Source organism: Rhinoraja longicauda, chromosome 3, assembly GCF_053455715.1.
Source record: "Rhinoraja longicauda isolate Sanriku21f chromosome 3, sRhiLon1.1, whole genome shotgun sequence".
In the NCBI taxonomy this organism is placed as follows: Eukaryota; Metazoa; Chordata; class Chondrichthyes; order Rajiformes; family Arhynchobatidae; genus Rhinoraja; species Rhinoraja longicauda.
In genome coordinates, this window is record NC_135955.1 from 13,019,232 (window position 1) to 13,038,568 (window position 19,337).

The following is a 19,337-nucleotide window of genomic DNA, read 5'->3' on the forward strand; positions in this document are numbered from 1 at the left end:
TGTAAAAAAAATGTTCAGTGCAAATTTGGCTTTTGCCTTTCTGTTATGCAGAGCCAGAAAATATGTTTGTTTGTTAAATGCAAAAATGATAAAGAATACATTTATCAAACATAGAGCCACAAGAAACTGCAGATGCAGGAAGATGGAACAAAACACAAAGTGCTTGAAGAGCTCAGGGGGTTGGGTAGCATGTGTGGAGAGGAATGGACAGTTGATGTTTCAGGTCGAGGCTCAAAGCAATTAAAGTGCCAATCTCAATAACAAGGCAGAAGTTGTCTGTCCAACACTAACAAGGTTCAGCAACACTGACATTATTGGTGGTGGTATAGGGGCCAGGGAAAGTAATGAAAATAAGCTGGTGACAGTTGATGGGAAGAAAGCCAAAATACAAAATGTCTCTGATAGGTAAAACCAGGGTGACAATGGGGACAAGCTGTAAACAGGTTATCTGGTCAATGAGTGAATGGAAAGAAAGCTGGTTATTATTGTCGTAATCGTCACTGATCCCCAAGGAACCCCTAACGGTGGTTATTGTTGATGTACGCCATTCACTGCAATGCAATGATCAACAGATGCACTGAGATTGTGCTTAAACACGGTTTAAGAAGCATTACAAAAAAAAAGACAAAATGCTGGAGAAACTGGAGTTAGTGCCAGAGACCCGGGTTTGATCCTGACTCCGGGTGGTGTCTGTATGGAGTTTGTACATTCTCCCTGTGACCATGTGGGTTTTCATCGGGTGGTCTGGTTTCCCCCCACTCTCCAAAGACGTACAGATTTGTAGGTTAATTGACTTTGATAAAGATTGTAAATTGTCCCTATTGTGCAGGATAGTGCTGGTGTATGGGAATCAATGGTCAAAATGGACTGTTTCAAGTCCAAAATGGACGTGAAGGGCCTGTTTCTGCGCTGCATCTCTGAACTAAACTAAACAAAAAACTAAACTCAGCGGGTCAGGCAGCTTCTGTGGAGAACATGGATAGGTGACATTTTGGGTCAGGACCCTTCTTCAGCCTTGTTGGCTAGCATCACTGACATGGTCATCCTGTTATAACAATATTGGAAGGAAAGAAGTGAGAACATTTCTTCAGAATTCTTACAAGCTCTTTAGAATTCATTACTTCCAAAAAGCTGTGGGTCCTTAATTGTTGAATATATTCACAACAAATGGGTTCTTGGGCTCCAGGAATAATGGGGGAGAGAGGGAATGTGAAAGACATGGAGAACTAGCCACAATCTAACAGAAAGTGAAGTTGGCAAGAGGAGACACAAGGCCACCTCATGTTCCTATAGAGCGTACTCCTACATTATATAACATTCCGAGATCTTAAGCAAGATAAATGGAGAAAACCTCAGGATGCATAACAGGTTACGCGAGGATGTTACCAGACTGAAGGCTTTGAGCGACAAGGAAAGATTGAATAGGCTGAGACTATTTTCCCTGGAGCATAGGAGGCTAAGGGGTGCCCTTATGGAGGTATACCTGCTTAGATAAAGTGAATGCTCAGTGTTTCTTTTTCCCCAGGGTAAGCCAGTCTAAATTCAAGATGAAGGGGAAAGATTTAATGGGAACCCAAAGATCACCCTATGACTCAATGAAAGGCCGAGACAGAGTAAACAAAGGAATGACAGTTCCCATTAGTGAAATGTTGAGAATTAGAAAGACACAGGTTTCAGTCTGAGGAAGGGTCCCACTATGTATTCCCTGCAGAAATGCTGGTGGACCTGTCGAGTTCCTCCAGCATTTACACTTTCTTGTGTCTAAAGGGAGTTGGCCTGGTCCCTGCACAAGAGAAACAGTTTGTAGTTGAGAAAAAATGGTGCGAGAATGTTATTAACAAAAATCCCAAATGTGCTCAAATGGTTGAAAGGCCTCCTTCTCAGTTGTAACAATCTTAAGATTCACCTAGGGATGGTGTAATCTCTGAAGAAAATTAACTCTGAACTGTGTAAATGAATTTATTTTATTAAAGGTCAGAGCTGGTTGAACATACAGTTCTGGACAACTGATTAGATTCGCCCTGCACAGCAATGTCAAGTTCATAATCACCGTTTTGGGAAGACTTGAAACTTAAGTACTTAGCTTTTCATCGCATAACCATCCTTCCAGCTCAAATAAATTGAATTAAATTGTTCAGATTATCCAGAGACTCAAAGACCTAAAAATACTCAAAATATCCCTTATGTTATGTGGCAGATACCTAATGTCTGGCAAAAAATTTCAACATGCTTTATGAAGTTACAATTTCAGATCACAGCCTTTAACTCAAACAGTAAATTATTCCAATTGAGCTAAAGCAGCTAGATTTTCAATCAACAAGCAAATGGAAAGGTTCAACAGTTTAGTTGTCATGGACGAGTTCGGCCAAAGGCCCTGTTCTGTACTGTATGACTACTACTCTTTGCTGAAATTTTAGTTCACCAGAATAGTTTAGAACACAAGACCACACAACACAAAGCTTACTAATTTTTTTAAAAATCTAGTCTCATTCCTTTATGGCAAAGTCCAGGATTATTTTGCAGATTTGCCTTTCACTTTCACACTCTCCCAGTTCACAAGTCAACTGCTTATATGTTAAAAGAAATTTGACATTTCTCACAAGCAGCTACCTCTTCAAATTGGTGACTTCAGTCTCTTATCCACAACTAAATTAGTTGGGGGGAGGGGAGTGGGAGGGGGGAGTGGGGAAGTGGGGGTAGGGGAGAGGGGAGAGGAGGGGGGAGGGGAGTGGGGGGTGTGGAATGGGTGAGTGGATGGGGATTGAGTGGGGGGGGGGGGGAAGAGTGCTAGACCAATACAGGAGAGGCTTTGGGTCCACGGCTCGCTCTGGCTGCAGCGCTGGCTGCCAAGTGGCCGAGGCGAGTGGCACCCTCTCCCCTGTCCCCCCTCTACGAGGAATGGCCCAATGGGTAACGTAAGTAAATATATATATATATATATATATATATAAAATTTAAATATATAGCCTTAATAATGGTAGCCACAAAATAACTACATTGTTGTGAAATCCTATCTGGTTCACTAATGCTCTTTAATGAAGGAAATCTGTCTTCTTACCCAATTGTTTTAAATGTGTGAAACACAATAAATGTGGTTGAATCCTGTGCCAACAGGAATGATACAGGAAGCTACTCGGTTGTATCATGGTTACAGTATTGTAATGAAAAGTACTTCAGTAGTTTAGACTGCAGAGATGCAGCTTGGAACCAGGTCCTTCGGCCCAGAGTCCCCACCGACCAGTGAAAGACTAGCACTTTCCTACATACTAGGGATAATTTACAATTTACCGTAGCCAATTAATCTACAAACCTGTAAGTCTTTGGTGTGTGGCAGGAAACCGGAACACACACTTGAAGACCCACGCAGTCACAGGGAGAAGGTGCAACTCCATACAGACAGCACCCGTACTCGGGTTCGAACCCAGGCTTTGCGCTGTAAGGCAGCAACTTTATCACTGTGCCACTGTGCCATTCAATTAGATAGCTAACCACAAACCCCCCCCAAACCCCCCTTCAATAAATGCTGGTTATGTCAGAGACACCTTTGTGAACAGAACAAACATAGGGGGATGAAGATGGTAACAGGTAGAGGAGATATGTGGAGAAGGCAAAAGAGTGAACATGGTGCGATTAAATGAGTATGAATCACAAAGGGGCAGAAGTGAGAGAGGGTACCAAGAACATCCATTTTAAACTCAACCCAAACACTGGCTCCATGTTGCAAACATTTTATCCAACATCAACCAAGCTTTTGTCAATGCTAAACCTGACCATTTCCAAGTCTTTCTAACAATGGAAAATCTCTCACAACTCTCCTTAAACGAGTTCAAACAAAAACACCCTCTGCTGCTTGCCATTCACCCATTAAGTCTACTTGCTCAGGCTTAAGTAACACTTGGCTTTTCATTGCTGACCTTGCCCCTCCCAACTTTAATATCTTCTAGCGTTCAAAGTCTCTCATACCTAGTTCTTCCAAACTGGCCTCAAGCATCCCCAGACTGAATTGCTCCATCATTGGCAGTTACACCTCCAGACAACAAGGTCCTGAGCCCTTGAACTATCATCATAAACCGTGTCGGAAAGAACTGCAAATGCTGGTTTAAACCGAAGATAGACACGAAATGCAGGAGTAACTCAGCGGGTCAGACATCTCTGGTGAAAAGGAATAGATTATGTTTTTAAATGTCAGCAAACCCTTTTCTCCAGAGATGCTCTCTGACCCACTGAGTTACTCCTGTTTTTTTGTGTCTACCTCTTCATAAACCTCTCCATCTCCATTTCCTCCTTTTAAAGAGGTTTTAAAAAAAAATCTAACTTTGGCCAAGCCTTGACCATTTTCCTTCAGGTCCATAAAAAGCATAGAATATTTTTAAAAGGGAAAATTTGGCCACAAATGGTCAACAAAGGAAAATCCCAAGCATTTTACACGTTTAAAAAAAGGCAGAATATCTAGGGACCCGACTAGGAGCCATATAGGGACACAAATAGCTATCCGTGTATGGAGACAAAGAATGCACATAAGGTCTTAAATTAACACTTTTCATTTGTATTCACCAAAAAGGAGGATATCATGATTGGGGAATTTAGGGAGAGGGACAGTGAGTACTAAATTGTGGAACATGTTCTCATTATATCGGAACAGGTATTAGATATCTTAGTGGGCCTAAATCCCAATAACCTGCATATCTCAGGGAGATCCGATATGATTAATTGATTGAATTTTTCATAAAGGTAACAAACTGCAATATTCCCTGCGGCGCACTGCAGGGATTAATGCCGAGACCTATACTATTTGTCATATAAACTAATGATTTGATACCCAGAGCTTGGGGTTATTTACAGCGAAGATAGTCTTATCCTGCGTGATAAATATTGATCAGTTGGCAAGGAAGGCAGAATAATGACAGGCAGAATTTAATCCTGGTTAAGTGCAAGGAGATGCATTTTGAGAGGAACAGTAATACCAAGCACTTGATATTAGAGTTTGGGTGGGCAGTGCCAGAAATGAACCCCGACATGCATTGTTGATTGTAGAACACAGAGACATTGATGTACAAGTCAAGGATCCTTGAAGGTGTCAGTACAGGTAAAAAGGTGATGAAGGCAACATAAGGATACGTGCCTTCATTAGCCAGAGTACTAACCACCACACTGCAGGAAGGATATGATAGCAGTGGAAAGGGTGCAGAGAAGATTCACCTGCTTTGGAGTATTTCAGCAAAGAATTAATGGAATTTTTAAAAATCATCCTCAATACTTAACAGCTTCTCATCCTTTCAATTATTTGCTTTCAGGATCAAATTCGTTAGTCTTGAGATGTGAAATGGCGTGGGAAAAGACCTGCAGGTCATTCCTTTGGTCACAACATCCATCAACTATGCCCTCTACCCATTGTCCTCGTTCATGTGACCATTGGAGAGTAATGTTATGACACCCAACTCTATACGCTCAACCTACTAACAAATTATTTCATACTTCTGAACAGGGCCATTCAGAATCAGAATAGCCTTTATTGTCATCCAAAAAAACAGATCTTTTGGACGAAATTCTGTTACCCACAGTCCAACAATAAGAGCAATAAAAATAAGCAATTTCACACACAACCACAAACCAACACAAAACAAAAAAAAGAAACATCCATCACAGTGAGTCTCCTCCAGTCACCTCCTCACTGTGATGGAAGGCCAGACTGTCTTTTCGCTTCCCCTGCCGTCTTCTCCCGCGATCAGGTTGTTGAAGCTGCTACGTTCCAGGCCGCACCGGATGGTGAAAGATCCACAGCGGGCCGACCCAAGCCCCACGATTCGGGGTGGGCGAAGACGCTGCCGCTGCTCCCAATGTCGGCCCCCACCCAGGGCAGGATCTACGAGCTTCCGATATCCACGAGACCTGCAGCCGAAGCCCCCGGAGACGAGTCGCAGCCGCTTCCGCAGCGCCACCACAGCCTCCGAAGGCAGCCAGCTCCGCCGATGTTAAGTCCGGTGCACGGGCTCTGCGAACCAGAGCCCAGGTGGTCCCAGCTGGAGGCCGCCAGCTCCAGTTGTTTGGCCGATGGTAGGCCGCAGCGGGAACGGAGACACGACCCAGAAAAAAGGTCGCATCTTCGTTCGGAAGCGACAGTTTTACAGTTTCCCCCCCCCACACACATAGTACACAACCACAAAAAAACACTACATCACATCTAAACACTAAAATCTAACAAGAATATTATAAAGTCAGCCTCTCTCTAATTGTTTCTTTAATTGCCCAGCGTTGCTCCATGTCTTAATTGTTCTCACCACAGCAGATGAAGCTTCACAACGTTCTCCAGCAAAAAAAAGTTAACTGTACATTACTTTGCACTGAAACCATAGAACCAATCATGAATGCATTATTGAAAAGGAATCCTGCAGCATAATTAAAGGTTGTAAAATCAAAGCTGTTCTTTATTGCCAATGTCCTGGTTCATTAATCGAAAAGCAAAGATTTGCAGATGTCGAAAATTTGAAAAGAAAATCAAAATGCTTAGAATATTCCACAGGTTAGGAATCATTTGAGGAAAGAGTGACACTTATGTTTAGGTTGATGACCTTCCATCGGAACTAAATAAAATGACTAAATGATGACCTGAAACATTAATTCTGCATCTCTCACCACACAGATCACCAATATTCCCAGTGTTTTCCATTTTTCAGGTCGCAGCTTTACAGAACTTTGTTTGGCCGTATTTGGAGTAGTGCATGCAGTTTTAGTCATTTCATCAGAGAAAGGTTGAGGTTTGGAAGTTGGTGCAGAAGAGGTTTACCAGAATGCAATGAGGATTAGGAGACATTGGCCAAACTTGGTGCCAGGAGTGGTGGTAGAGGCAGATATGATAGTGACACTCAAGAGGCTTTTAGATAGACACATGGATATGTATGGAATGGAGGGATATGGATCACGTGCAGGCAAGGGAGATTAATTTAACTTGGCAGAATGTTTGGCTGGGAGATTGTGGGCCAAAAGGCCTATTCCTGTGCTGTACTGTTCTATGCTCTGTCCATTGACAGATTCATTAAAGCCATTATGTAGCCACAAAGTATTGGGATCAAGCTCTCATTTCGAGATTTTTTTTTGTCACGTCTGAATTTATACAGTAGAGTGGACACAGAAATTTTAGAAACATTTACTTATTTGTTTAGTTTAGAGATGCAGTACAGAAACAGGCCCTTTGGCCCGCTGAGTCCGCACCGACCAACAATCCCCGCACACTAACACTATCCTACACACATTAGGGACAATTTATAAATTAGCCTGCAAACCTGTACGTTTTTGGAGTGTGGGAGGAGACCGGAGCTCCCAGAGAAAACCCACACAGGTCCAGGGAGAACGTACAAACTCTGCACAAACAGCACACGTAGTCAGGATCAAACCCAGGTCTCTGGAGCTGCAAGGCAGCCACTCTACCACTGCGCCATCTTAATATATTTGTGCTCTTCATAAAATAGGTCATCAGCTTGTAATAAACAAATCACATTAATAATTTTTTTCTTTATAGTTGCCAATAACAGTTTTGCAGAATCATCATTAGTGCACACAATTTCTGCAAATTTTCAAACCACTAAAGGAACCGAATAAGATTAGACCAATATCTGAAGAAGGGTCTCGACCTGAAACGTCACCCATTCTTTCACTCCAGAGATGCTGCCCGTCCCCGAGTTACTCCAGCTTTTTGTGTCTATCTTCGGTTTAAACCAGCATCTGCTGTTTTTTCTTACACAGACCAATATCAATGTCCAGCCAACTATACCCTGCCTCTAACTATGCAGATTTTCTGAAAATGATCTGCAACATTTATTTGCATATTCACAATTACCAATTAGCAGTTGCACTCAGCTGTCATCATGCCAAATTCTATTGTGCGTGACAGTGTTTCTACAAAGTATTTGCTTCTACAGCACGAGGGCAAGGCACTACTTCTGGTACTGGTATGATATAGTCATACAGCGTGGAAACAGGTCCTTCGGCCCAACTTGCCCACACCGACCAACATGTCCCATCCACATTAGTCCCACCTGCCTACGTTAGGCCTATGTCTCCCCAAACTTGTCCGACCTGTGTACCTGCCAAAATGTTTCTTAAACGCTGCGATAGTACCTGCCTCAACCACCTCCTATGGCAGCTCGTTCCATACATCCACCACCCTTGGCGTGAAAAAGTTACCCCTCAGGATCCTATTAGATCTTTCCCCCCTTGTCCTCTGGTTCTCGATTCCCCTACTTTGGGCATTGAGTCCTATCCAGCTCAACCTCTGTGTATTAACGATTTAAATTTCATTCAGGGAAACCGAGTTACAGTATATACAACCTTTATAAACTAATCAGTGCCAATAAATAAAAAAATCATCATCATTATTGTGTACGTACTTAAATATACACTCATGTGCATGAAGGTAAACATTCAATAGTAAAATAAGTACAACTGGTGCAAACACAAATCAATGTGACAGTAGGACACCAAGTGCTGGAGTAACTCAGTGGGTCAGGCACCATCTCTGGAGAACATGGATAGGTGACAAGGTGACGATTTGGGTTGGGACCCCTCTTCAGATTGATTGTAAGGGGGTGGGGGGAGGAAGAAAAGTGAAAAGAAGAAAACTGCGAAAGAGCTTCCCTCCACTACAATCAGTCTGAAGAAAGGTCCTTATCTGAAATGTCACCAATCCATGTTTATGTTCTCCAGGGATGCTGCCTGACCCACCAAGTTACTCCAGCACAATGTGTCCTTTTGTGTAAATCGGCACCTGCAGTTCCTAGTTTCTACATCGATATGACATTACAGATAAGTGAAATTTAGAGAGAGCTTGAGATTCTAGTACATAAATCACACAAAAGTTAACCGGTAGATCCCACAAGTAACATGGCAAACGGTATGTTGTCCTTTATTGACAAAGGGCTTGGATTTAAATAATTTGGTTTGATTAAGTTGCAAGCGAGCTCACATCTGGAGTATTGTGCTCCATTGGGTCTCTTGATTTGTAACAGTATTGGAGTCATTTCAAAAGAAATTCCTGGGGAGAGAGGGTTCTCTAAGCATTCCTTGGAATTTGGAAGAATGAGGAGTTACCTTAGTCAACCCAGAGTGTGAAACAACTCGAGAGCGGTCCTGAGCTACCATCCACCTCATTGGAGACCCTCAAACTATCTTTAATTGTTCTTTACCTTGCACTATATTTTATTCCATTTAACCTGCATCTTTACAGAGGACGGCTCAATTATAATAATGTATAAGAAGGAACTGCAGATGCTGGTTTAAACCAAAGATGGACACAAAAAGCTGAAGTAACTCAGCGGGACAGGCAGCATCTCCGGAGAGAAGGAATGGGTGACGTTTCGGGTCTGAAGAAGGGTCTCGACCCAAAACGTCACACATTCTTCTCTCCAGAGAGGCTGCCCGTCCCGCTGAGTTATTCAAGCTTTTTGTGTCTATCTTCAATTATAATAATGTATGGTCTTTCTGCTGTCGGCATAGCATTAAACCTAAAGCTTTTTACAGTACCTCAGTATACATGACAATAACTAAACTTAACTAGTCTACCAAAGGGGACACGACAAAGTAGTGTTTGTGTTTCCATGAGTGGGAGTCATAAAAATGTTACAGAGAGGAGGCAAGAGAATGTGGGTGAGCGGGAGAAATAGATCAGCCATGATCGAATGGCAAAGCAGACTCAATGGACCGAATGGCCTAATTCTGCTCCTTTGTCGCATGATCTAAAAAAGGGACATGGCTACAAAATAAGGAGCGCAGAAATGTATTCTCCCAGATGATGGTGTATCTCTGGAATTCACTGCCCAGGTAGTGGGAAGGGGACAGGGCGGGCAGACCCCCAAGTTGCCAACTCCCATTTTTTGTTCTTGTGAATACTTTTTCCCCCTCACACAATAAAACTAACAGTCTGGTCAATAGTGTTAGGAATCAATGTCATAAAATAAGTGGTTATTACATAAGAGGCTACTTTCTCACCATGTCTAGAAACTGATAAAGCTGGTGTTGTGATTGAGGGAAAAAGACATGATATCAAAAAAAAAATTACAAAATCTTAAAGGCGTTTTTGAATGAATCTAATTGGAATAAATGAGACAGATCCAAAGAGATCTTCAACAAATTTGATTTTACACATATAAATATCTGAAAATTCTCGAGTGTTTCATAGGAACCATAGTCTTTCACATGGCATCCAAATTTGCAATCTGATATCCATTATGATAAGAGACAAACTTTAAAAGGCAGATGTCTGAGAAATTATGTTGTTGCTCAATAAATGGAATACAATTCAACGACACATTTTAAAATCAATTAAAAAAGTAAAATATACGTCGCTAAGGTTATCCCATTATATGACTCAGATCCCAAGAATCCAGTGAACTTCTTAATGAAAAAGAAATGTAAACTGCAATTATCCTTCATTGGGGAAGCTCAAATATTGAAACATTTCGTAGTTGTGTACTTATCACGGGGACCATGTGTGTGCACAATGTGGGTATATTATGGTGGAGGGTGGGCATTGGAGGATATATTTATGCAGGAAACGTGGGGACAACCTCAAGGTATCAATGGGCAATTTCGAAGATCAGACATTTTAGAATCCCCAGATACTGTTACCCAGCAACTGTTGTAGCAATATGTGCAAAACTACAATCTCCATCTTTTCTGCAATAGAAATCAATCTTTGAAAGCCACAGGCATGCACACATTTTAACGGTGCATTTAACTGCAAAGTTAAACAGCCACATTCTTGTTTTTAACAATTTTTGTACAATTTGTACCATTTTTACATTTTAACTGGCGGTAAAACTCAAACATGAAAGTGTCCTTTTTGACACTTTATGTGAAGGTATGATTAGTAATCCATGAAGCAGATATTTTAGATGTTTCTTCTGCTTCTTTCCGTTACACATTTTATTTTTTTAAACATAACAAGATAAGGAACTTTGTATCATCCTGTCACAGTCAACTATCTGGCCCTTTTGTCAACAAAATAACAGCCAGTTATTGACCCAAGGTGGTGAGAGAATGAATATAACCCTGTCCTTGTCAACAGAGCTATCACAGATAAGGTCGACGACTTCAGGTTCCTTAACATTCATATTAAGGGTCCCAGACTATCCATTTTCTTTAAAGATGCTGGCTGTCCCACGGAGTTACTTCAGCAGTTAGTTTCCATCTTTGGTATAAACCAGCATTTGCTGTTCCTTTTTATTACCCAACCCAGTCCCTTCTCACTGATGCCATGATCATGAACGCACATCAATGTATTTACTTTACTGGGTTCCCAAGAAGATTCAGCATCTCCACAAGAATTCTCTCCAACTTCTGCAGATGCGCAATAGAAAGTATTATTCTGACGACACGAAGGTGTGGCTGTAACCTCTGCATTGCTAGAACCTGCAGGGAGTAGCGAACACAGACGAGTCCATCACAGGCTGTCACTTCCTTCCGTCCACTTCATCTTCATAGTGCATTGCATCAGGAAGGTTGGAAGTGTCGTCAAGGATGCCAGCCATCCTAGCTATTCGTTTTTTTCCCTCTTCTACCTTCTGGGGAAGATACAGTAGCTGGAAAGCTCAAGATGTCCAGACACAAGAACAGCTTCTTCCCCACTGCTTTCACTGCACCTGAACCAATCTCTTTCACATCACTTTCCAGGAAGTGCTGCCCCATACCCTTACCTCTTTGGTTATTCCATTATTGTACTTTAATATTTCTTTGGTCGACAGGTAGTTCTGATGTAACACACATAACCCATAACCCCATTTTCATAGGGAACACTTTATATTATACAATCCAAATTGGTCATAAGAGGATTTTGTTATGGACTTACAAGTTACTTTGGAAAAAAATAAGCAAAATAAAAAAGAATCTCGGTGAAGTTAAGGCAAGAAAAACTGTTTCCGTAGACTCTCCCGAGATTGAAAACACCAATTTAAAAAGTTAACACTTCAAAAAAAGGGAAACATCAAAACTTATTAACAAAACAGGTGTGATTAAAGACCGATGGCCTGAAATATTAATTCCACACCTCTCTCAATGGATAAGCATGTTTTGATATTTTTTGGTTTGTATTTCCAAATTCTAACATATGCAGAATTTTTTGATATGAAAGAATGTTTTCGCCAATTTGTTGAGAAGAAAATTGAAGCACATCCCATCCCAAATTTTAAATTAGTGATAGAATTTAAAAAGTGAAGAAATATGGTTAATGAGTCACAGAGCACAGAAACAGGCCCTTCGGTCCAACTTGTCCATGCTGACCAAAATGACAACCCTAGTGCCAGGGTGGAAGAGGAGGAGTTTGAAAATGACTCAAACTTTTACAAAAATGGACATAACTGGCCAAATGATCTCCTCAATTATATAATGTAATGAAACCTTATGTGCACAACTTGCTCCCAACTGTCCGCATTAAAACTCTGCCTTCACAAATTAATTTTGTTATAAAATGTTTACCGCCAATCCGAAGAAACAGCAAGATATATATATTTTTTTTTTAAAAGGCAAAAAATGAAAAGATCTGCATTTTGAAGTTGAGGAGTTTCCAAAGCCAACCACCACCCTTCAACTGTTCACCCGTGATCATTTATCGCGTGAGACCTCAGATACGACTGCACATCGTTGAAAGCTCTCAAATAATGGGTCAGTACAAGGCAGTTGGATCACACCTTTCCACTTACTACAGTAGTTTAAAAAAAAAATCAAATCAATCCACCAACCTTGCTCTTCGATCTATGATGCAGTCTTAACTGTAACAACCTAGCTTCACACCATCAGTCAATTAAAAGAGCCCTATCTGTTTAAAACAATCACTTTTCACTGTGTGCACTCCCCCCAGTTGATTAGAGCTGAAAACAGTAAACAAATGCCATAAATTCACTAATTATAAATTTAAAATAAATTAAAATTGAGCAAGTGAGAATTAGTGTAGAACTGTCCAGTAAATTATTCTTTGAGGACAAAATTACTGCACAGTGAAACTTTACCTTATTTCAGTACATAGCCACATCATTATTTCCATAATTCATTCAACATTTCAAATGTACAAAATACACATACACCAAGATACTACAGGTTAATTTGTCACTTGACATATAAAAAATATCCAAAAATATTTGCTCGTTTCGAGGTGAAAGCTACAGTGGCAGACATAACACCCTCTCCAGCACCTGACAGCAACACCTTCACTGTGCAGGAGTATGATGTTAAGCGCGTGCTCAGAGCAGTGAATCCCAGGAAAGCTGCAGGCCCCGATGGTGTGACGGGCAGAGTGCTGAGGGAATGTGCAGACCAATTATCTGAGGTCTTCACAAAAATCTTCAACCTGTCCCTTTTAAAATCCACCATCCCTCCCTGCCTGAAGTCCGCCACAATCATCCCACTGCCGAAAAAGTCTGTCATCAGCGGTCTTAACGACTACCGTCCGGTAGCACTCACACCGGTCATCACAAAGTGCTTCGAGAGACTGGTCCTGCAGCACATCAAAGCCAGCCTCCCACCCACCTTCGACCCACACCAGTTTGCCTACAGAGCAAATAGGTCTACAGGGGATGCCATCGACACTGCTCTTCACACTGCACTGACCCACCTTGAACACCAGGGGAGCTATGTGAGGATGCTCTTCCTCGACTTCAGCTCTGCCTTTAACACGGTCATCCCGAGCAGACTGGTCACCAAACTTTCCGACCTTGGATTTTCCCAAACCATCTGCCAATGGATCAAGGACTTCCTGACCAACCGCCCCCAGACCGTCAAAATAGGCCCTCACCTCTCCTCCACCATTACACTGAGCACCGGCTCACCACAGGGCTGTGTGTTGAGCCCCATCCTTTACTCCCTCTACACTCACGACTGCGCCCCCACCCATCCCACCAACACCATCATCAAGTTCGCGGATGACACGACTGTGGTTGGACTCATCTCAGAAGGAGATGAGACAGCCTATAGGGATGAAATCCAAAGGCTGGCAGCATGGTGTTCAGTGAACAATCTGGTCCTGAACTCCTCCAAAACAAAGGAACTTATAATTGACTTTAGAAAAACCAGTGTAGATTACGACCCACTCTACATCAATGGGGTCTGTGTGGAAAGGGTACCAGCTTTCAGGTTCCTGGGTACGCACATCTCAGAGGATCTTACCTGGTCTACCAACACCATCACCACAGTAAAGAAGGCACAGCAGAGACTCCACTTCCTGAGGATCCTCAGGAAAACCAACCTGCAGGAGAAGCTCATGTTGTCCTTCTATCGCTGCTCCATCGAGAGTGTGCTGGCATACTGTATAACCACATGGTATGCCAGCTGCTCAGAAAAGGACAGGAAGGCCCTTCAGAGGGTCATCACGACGGCCCAGAAGATCATCGGCTGCTCACTGCCCTCCCTGGAGCACCTGTTCAGCCTACGCTGCCTCAGTAGAGCAGGCAAAATAATAAAAGATCCATCCCACCCCGGCCACCGTCTGTTTGTTCATCTGCCCTCTGGTCGACGTTTCAGGTCGATCAAATCCCGAACAAACAGACTTAAGAACAGTTTTTACCCCAGGGCCATACGAGAACTGAACACTACCTTTGCACTAGGCAACACCGTTAAAAAATCTTGTACTTAATATAATTGTATTTAATTGTATTTATGTATTTATTTGTTTTTGCATTTATTGCATATATGTTTGTACGCACCGTCAGGATTGGCTATTTTTTAATTTCGTTGTACTCGTTGCAAAGACAATAAATGAATATTATTATTATTATTATTATTATTATTAAAAGGACTACTGTTGCAAGAATTCTCTAGTCAAAAAAATTGTGAAAATAAAAAATAATTTTAAGAACCTTTATACACTAATACCAAGTCTAGAGAAAAAACAAAAGTTTTTAATAGTTCACAAAGGTGACCAATCAACGAGATAAACATTTTATTCTTGTTAATAGCAATTCCATATTTTAAAGGACATGTTTTCTAACATTATTTCATGGAGATGGTATTTTTGTTTTACAGCAAAGTATTGCAACTAAAGATAAATTGTTTTCCGAGAGGAGATAGTTCTAAATTCAACTGTTACGGTTTGCATTGGGAACCAATATTCCCATATACTGCCTTTAAAACCTCACAAATAAGTTAATAACCATGACAATAGGAAGTTCGGCCCATCGAGTCTACTCTGCCATTCGATCATGGCTGATCTAGCTTTCCCCCCCAGCTCCATTCTCCTGCCTTCTCCCTGTAACAAGGTTCTCCCCATAACCTTTGACATCCGTACTAATGAAGAATCTATCAACCTCTGCTTTAAAAATACCCAATTACATTGCCTCTACAACCATCAGTGGCAATGAGTTCCACAGATTCACTGCCCTCTGGCTGAATTCTATTATATGGCTCCATTCTAAAGGAATTTACAGCCTCGATTATTCGGAGGGTTTGCCCTCTGGTCCTTGACTCTCCCACTGGTGGAAACATCCTCTCCACGTCCAATCTATCTAGGCCTTTCATTATTCATAACATCGTAATGTAGTCAACTAAAGAACCAATAAGTTCCAGCAAGTAATTTGGATCAAAAATATAATAACAATCCAATGTTTAAAAGTGACACGGGAATATTTTCAAATAACCAAGTTATTAACTTATATTAAAACATTTTCAAGTCCAGATAACTTTTATCACATAAACATCCACAACAAATTAAATGACATCGAATCAGTTTAAATCCGGTCTGCGATTCATACAAGATACATACTGCACGTATTTTTTTTTTAAATCTCCAATATCTCCCTTAATTAACAGCCGTAAAGTTAACTCATATGGTTGCAGCAATTTTAGCATAGGAAAGCAGAGATACAATGCAAAGCAAGCACAAAGTAGAAGTTAAGCAAATGATTTCCCCCGACGAATTTGGCTGCAAAGCTCAATTGGCCATTTGATCCGATTACAGTTAACAGTTGCGGTAGCTGGAATCCTGCAATTGTACTTTAACCCCGACCACGCAATAGGAGAGTTAGCTCTGACTTTCGTACGCAGCACTTCGCAGTTACACGTTTGGAGAAACGATCCTGGTATTTTAAAGATAATTCGGACGGGACCCAAACATCGAGGGACAAATTGCATTTATTTGTTTGGGTGTGGGTTAAGGAACGCTCATTTGCACTTTTTTTCTTGAAGTTGTTAAATTTAAATAGAAATGACATGTATAAAAAGTGATGGTTTATAAATTTATGGAAGACATGGATAGGTTCAGTCTTTTTAACCCCAAGGTGAAAATGTCAAAGACTACAGGGCATAATTAAGGTAAGAGGGGAAAGTTTAAAGGAACTGTGCGGTGCAAGTTGTGCTGCACTGTTGTGTTCTATATGCCATCAGAAAATAAATTAAACTTAATCCAGAAAATACTCATTGCAGGAGATGGTTGATGGAATAACGATAGTGGTTTTAATGACTTTTAAATAGGCAATGGGGGATGTGGGTCTCATGCAGGCAGATGGGGTTAGTATAATACATCAGTATCGTCTAGGCTAATTAAATATTATTGGTATTAACTGCTCAGCACATGCCAAATTATACTAACCCTCAAAAAAGGACACCGACGGTGGAGTAACTCAGCGGGTCAGGCAGCATCTCTGGAGAACCTGGATAGGTGACGTTTCGGATCGGGACCCTTCTTCAGACCCGAAACGTCACCCATCCTTTTTCTCCAGAGATGTTGCCTGGACCTTTGTTACTCCAACAGTTAGTGTCTACCTTCAGTATAAACCAGCACGTTCTGTTCCTTTCTACACATCAACTATCCATGTTGTCCAGAGATGCTGCCTGTCCCGCTGAGTTACTCCAGCGTCTGTGTCCTTTTTTGAGGGTTAGTATAATTTGGCATCATGTGCTGAGCAGTTAACACCAATAACATTTAATTAGCCTGGACGACACTGATGTATTATACTAACCCCATCTGCCTGCATGAGACCCATATCCCCCATTGCCTATTTAAAAGTCTCTTAAAACCACTATCGTTATTCCATCAACCATCTCCTACAATGAGTAATTTTCTGGATTAAGTTTAATTTATTTTCTAAATTACTCTTAGTTACTCTAGCGCTTTGTGTCCTTTCGTGCACACCAGCAGCTCTTTGTTTCCCTGCCTGTTCCTGGTCCACATCCCTCCATTCTCTGCATGTTATGTACCCATCGTGTTCAGCACAGACATCGTGGGCCGAAGACAGTGCGGTACTGATCCATGTTTCCTATGTTGTTCAAGGGTTGGGAACACTTCTGTGTTGCATGCTGCTTGTGCGAAAGTGCAGGTCGGCAGGGAACACGTGCATTTCGGTGCACTGGAGCATCTGTGCGCGGGTAGCAGCAAGACGGGCGGGTTGAGCTCACCTTGGGCTTGTACAGCCACTTGCGGAACCGGTTCATGTCGGCGGCGGGGTCCACTCCCGGCTGCCGCGCTCCTGCCCTGAGACCCCCTGACTGTCAAGCGGCCGAGCAGATCCGATCCTTTTCCCCGACCCCAGACACGATCCGTCTCCTCAGGCTGACATCAAACTAGCTGCTTCTTCCTTCCTTCCTTCCTTCCCTCGCTCTTTCTCTCTCCCTCGCTCGCCCGTTGCGGCGAGCGGCGACAACATCAGCGCCGCTGGCTCCTCGCTGACATGACAACACCATCCCAGACTGCACCACGCCGCCGGAAGTGACGGCACCCCCGTCCCGCCCACCCAACTGACTGACATCACCGCCAACCAATCAGCTTCACAACCCGCTCAAAATAAACTGTTTTCGGCCTCGACATGGAAATATGAACGGTGATCATATCCAATGCACCGTTACAGTTGTTGTAATGTGTCTTAGTTGCAACCAATCCAACTTAATTCGAGGTCTTGCCGGCTTTGTCTTTGCGCTCACGGCTCTGGGCCCGTTGCCTGGAAACGGCCAAACATGGTGACGCGCTGCGCCGCGCAGTGCAGGATGGGGATTGTAGTCATTATTTCGGAACCGTCGGCCATTTGAAGATAAACGCATGCCATTAGGACTACACTCACCATAGTGCCCCGCGGCCTGCTGAAACCGCTGCTCCTCACTCACCGACGAAGGGAAAGGCGAAAGCAAGTGGGTTTGTCCTTGTTAATTGAAGATAGTTCAGTAACTGAAAAAAAAAAGGATTTATATCTGCAATTAGGTCTATTATCGTTTGTGTTTCAATAACGGTTTACGAATAACGTTGTTAACTGAGTGTTTGTCATTCCATTATTGAGGTGAGTGGGTAGCAGTTGGCGCTGGGAGTCAGTGTTCGTTTTCCCCACAGATGCTGCCTGTCTCGCTGAGTTCCTCGAGTATTTCGGTTTTAATAGTTTACACCAGAAATCATAAGGCATTCGTGGCCACGGTTGTAGAAACGAGGAGCTGCAGATACTTGGTTTACAAAAAAAAACAAGGGTGCTGCAGTAACTCAAGGGATCAGTCAGCATCTCTGGAGGACATGGATAATTGACGTTTCGAGCCGGGGTCCTTCTTTGGACTGAAGAAGGTAGGTAAAAGGCGGCTATGGTTATTATGGATTATTTTTGGTTTAGGGTCTTCAACTGTTGGTGTTTAGAGTTAACAGAGTTTAGGATCATAATGGTTTGGGGTCATCATGATTTAACATCTTCAAGTACTGGTGCTTCAGGCTGTCATACTATTTGTGGTTGCAAGAAACAGTAGATGCTGGAATCATCCACAAAAAAAAGTGTTAGGGGACGTAAAGAACTACAGATGCTGAAAATAGACATAAAAAGCTGGAGTAACTCAGCGGGACAGGCAGCATCTCTGGAGAGAAGGAATGGGTGACGTTTCAGGTCGAGACCCTTCTTCAGACTGGTTAGGGATAAGGGAAACCAGCGATTATAGACAATGACGTGGAGAGGTAAAGAACAATGAATGAAAGATATGCAAAAAAGTAATGATGATAAAGGAAACAGGCCATTGTTAGCTGTTTGTCGGATGAAAATGAGAAGCTGGTGCGATTTCGTCCAAAAAACTTGTTTTTTGGATGACAAATAAAGATATCCTGAATCCTGAATTTGGGTGGGGGAGGGATAGAGAGAGAGGGAATGCCGAGGTTACCTGAAGGGAGAGAAATCAATAATCATACCACTGGGCTGTAAGCTACCCAAGCGAAATATGAGATGCTGTTCCTCCAATTTGCATTTAACCTCACTCTGACAATGGAGGAGTCTGAGGACAGAAAGGTCGTGTCGGAATGGGAAGGAGAATTAAAGTGTCCAGCATCCGGGAGATCAGGTTGGTTCGTGCGGGCTGAGCAAAGGTGTTCCGCGAAACGATCGCCCAGTCTGCATTTGGTCTTACCA

General features: G+C 42.3%; 2 protein-coding genes across 8 annotated transcripts in view; one reads left to right on the forward strand and one right to left on the reverse strand.

The window, feature by feature from the left end:
* zfyve28 (zinc finger, FYVE domain containing 28) overlaps positions 1-17,635 on the reverse strand; it is a 145,821-nt gene extending 128,186 nt beyond the window's left edge. For all 5 annotated transcript variants that reach the window (XM_078431843.1, XM_078431833.1, XM_078431850.1 and 2 more), the window contains exon 1: positions 17,371-17,635. In XM_078431843.1, the coding sequence (XP_078287969.1) occupies positions 17,371-17,406 (36 nt within the window). In that variant the 5' untranslated portion in view covers positions 17,407-17,635. The remainder of the gene's footprint in view (positions 1-17,370) is intronic.
* Positions 16,193-19,337, forward strand: part of cfap99 (cilia and flagella associated protein 99) — a 77,749-nt gene continuing 74,604 nt past the window's right edge. Inside the window, exon 1 of one of the 3 annotated variants that reach the window (XM_078431878.1) lies at positions 16,193-16,287. The gene's annotated coding sequence lies outside the window, so the exon portion shown is untranslated. Of the gene's footprint in view, positions 16,288-18,155; positions 18,243-18,410; positions 18,515-19,337 lie in introns of those variants that run through there. The other 2 variants (XM_078431870.1, XM_078431861.1) reach the window with 2 other exon arrangements.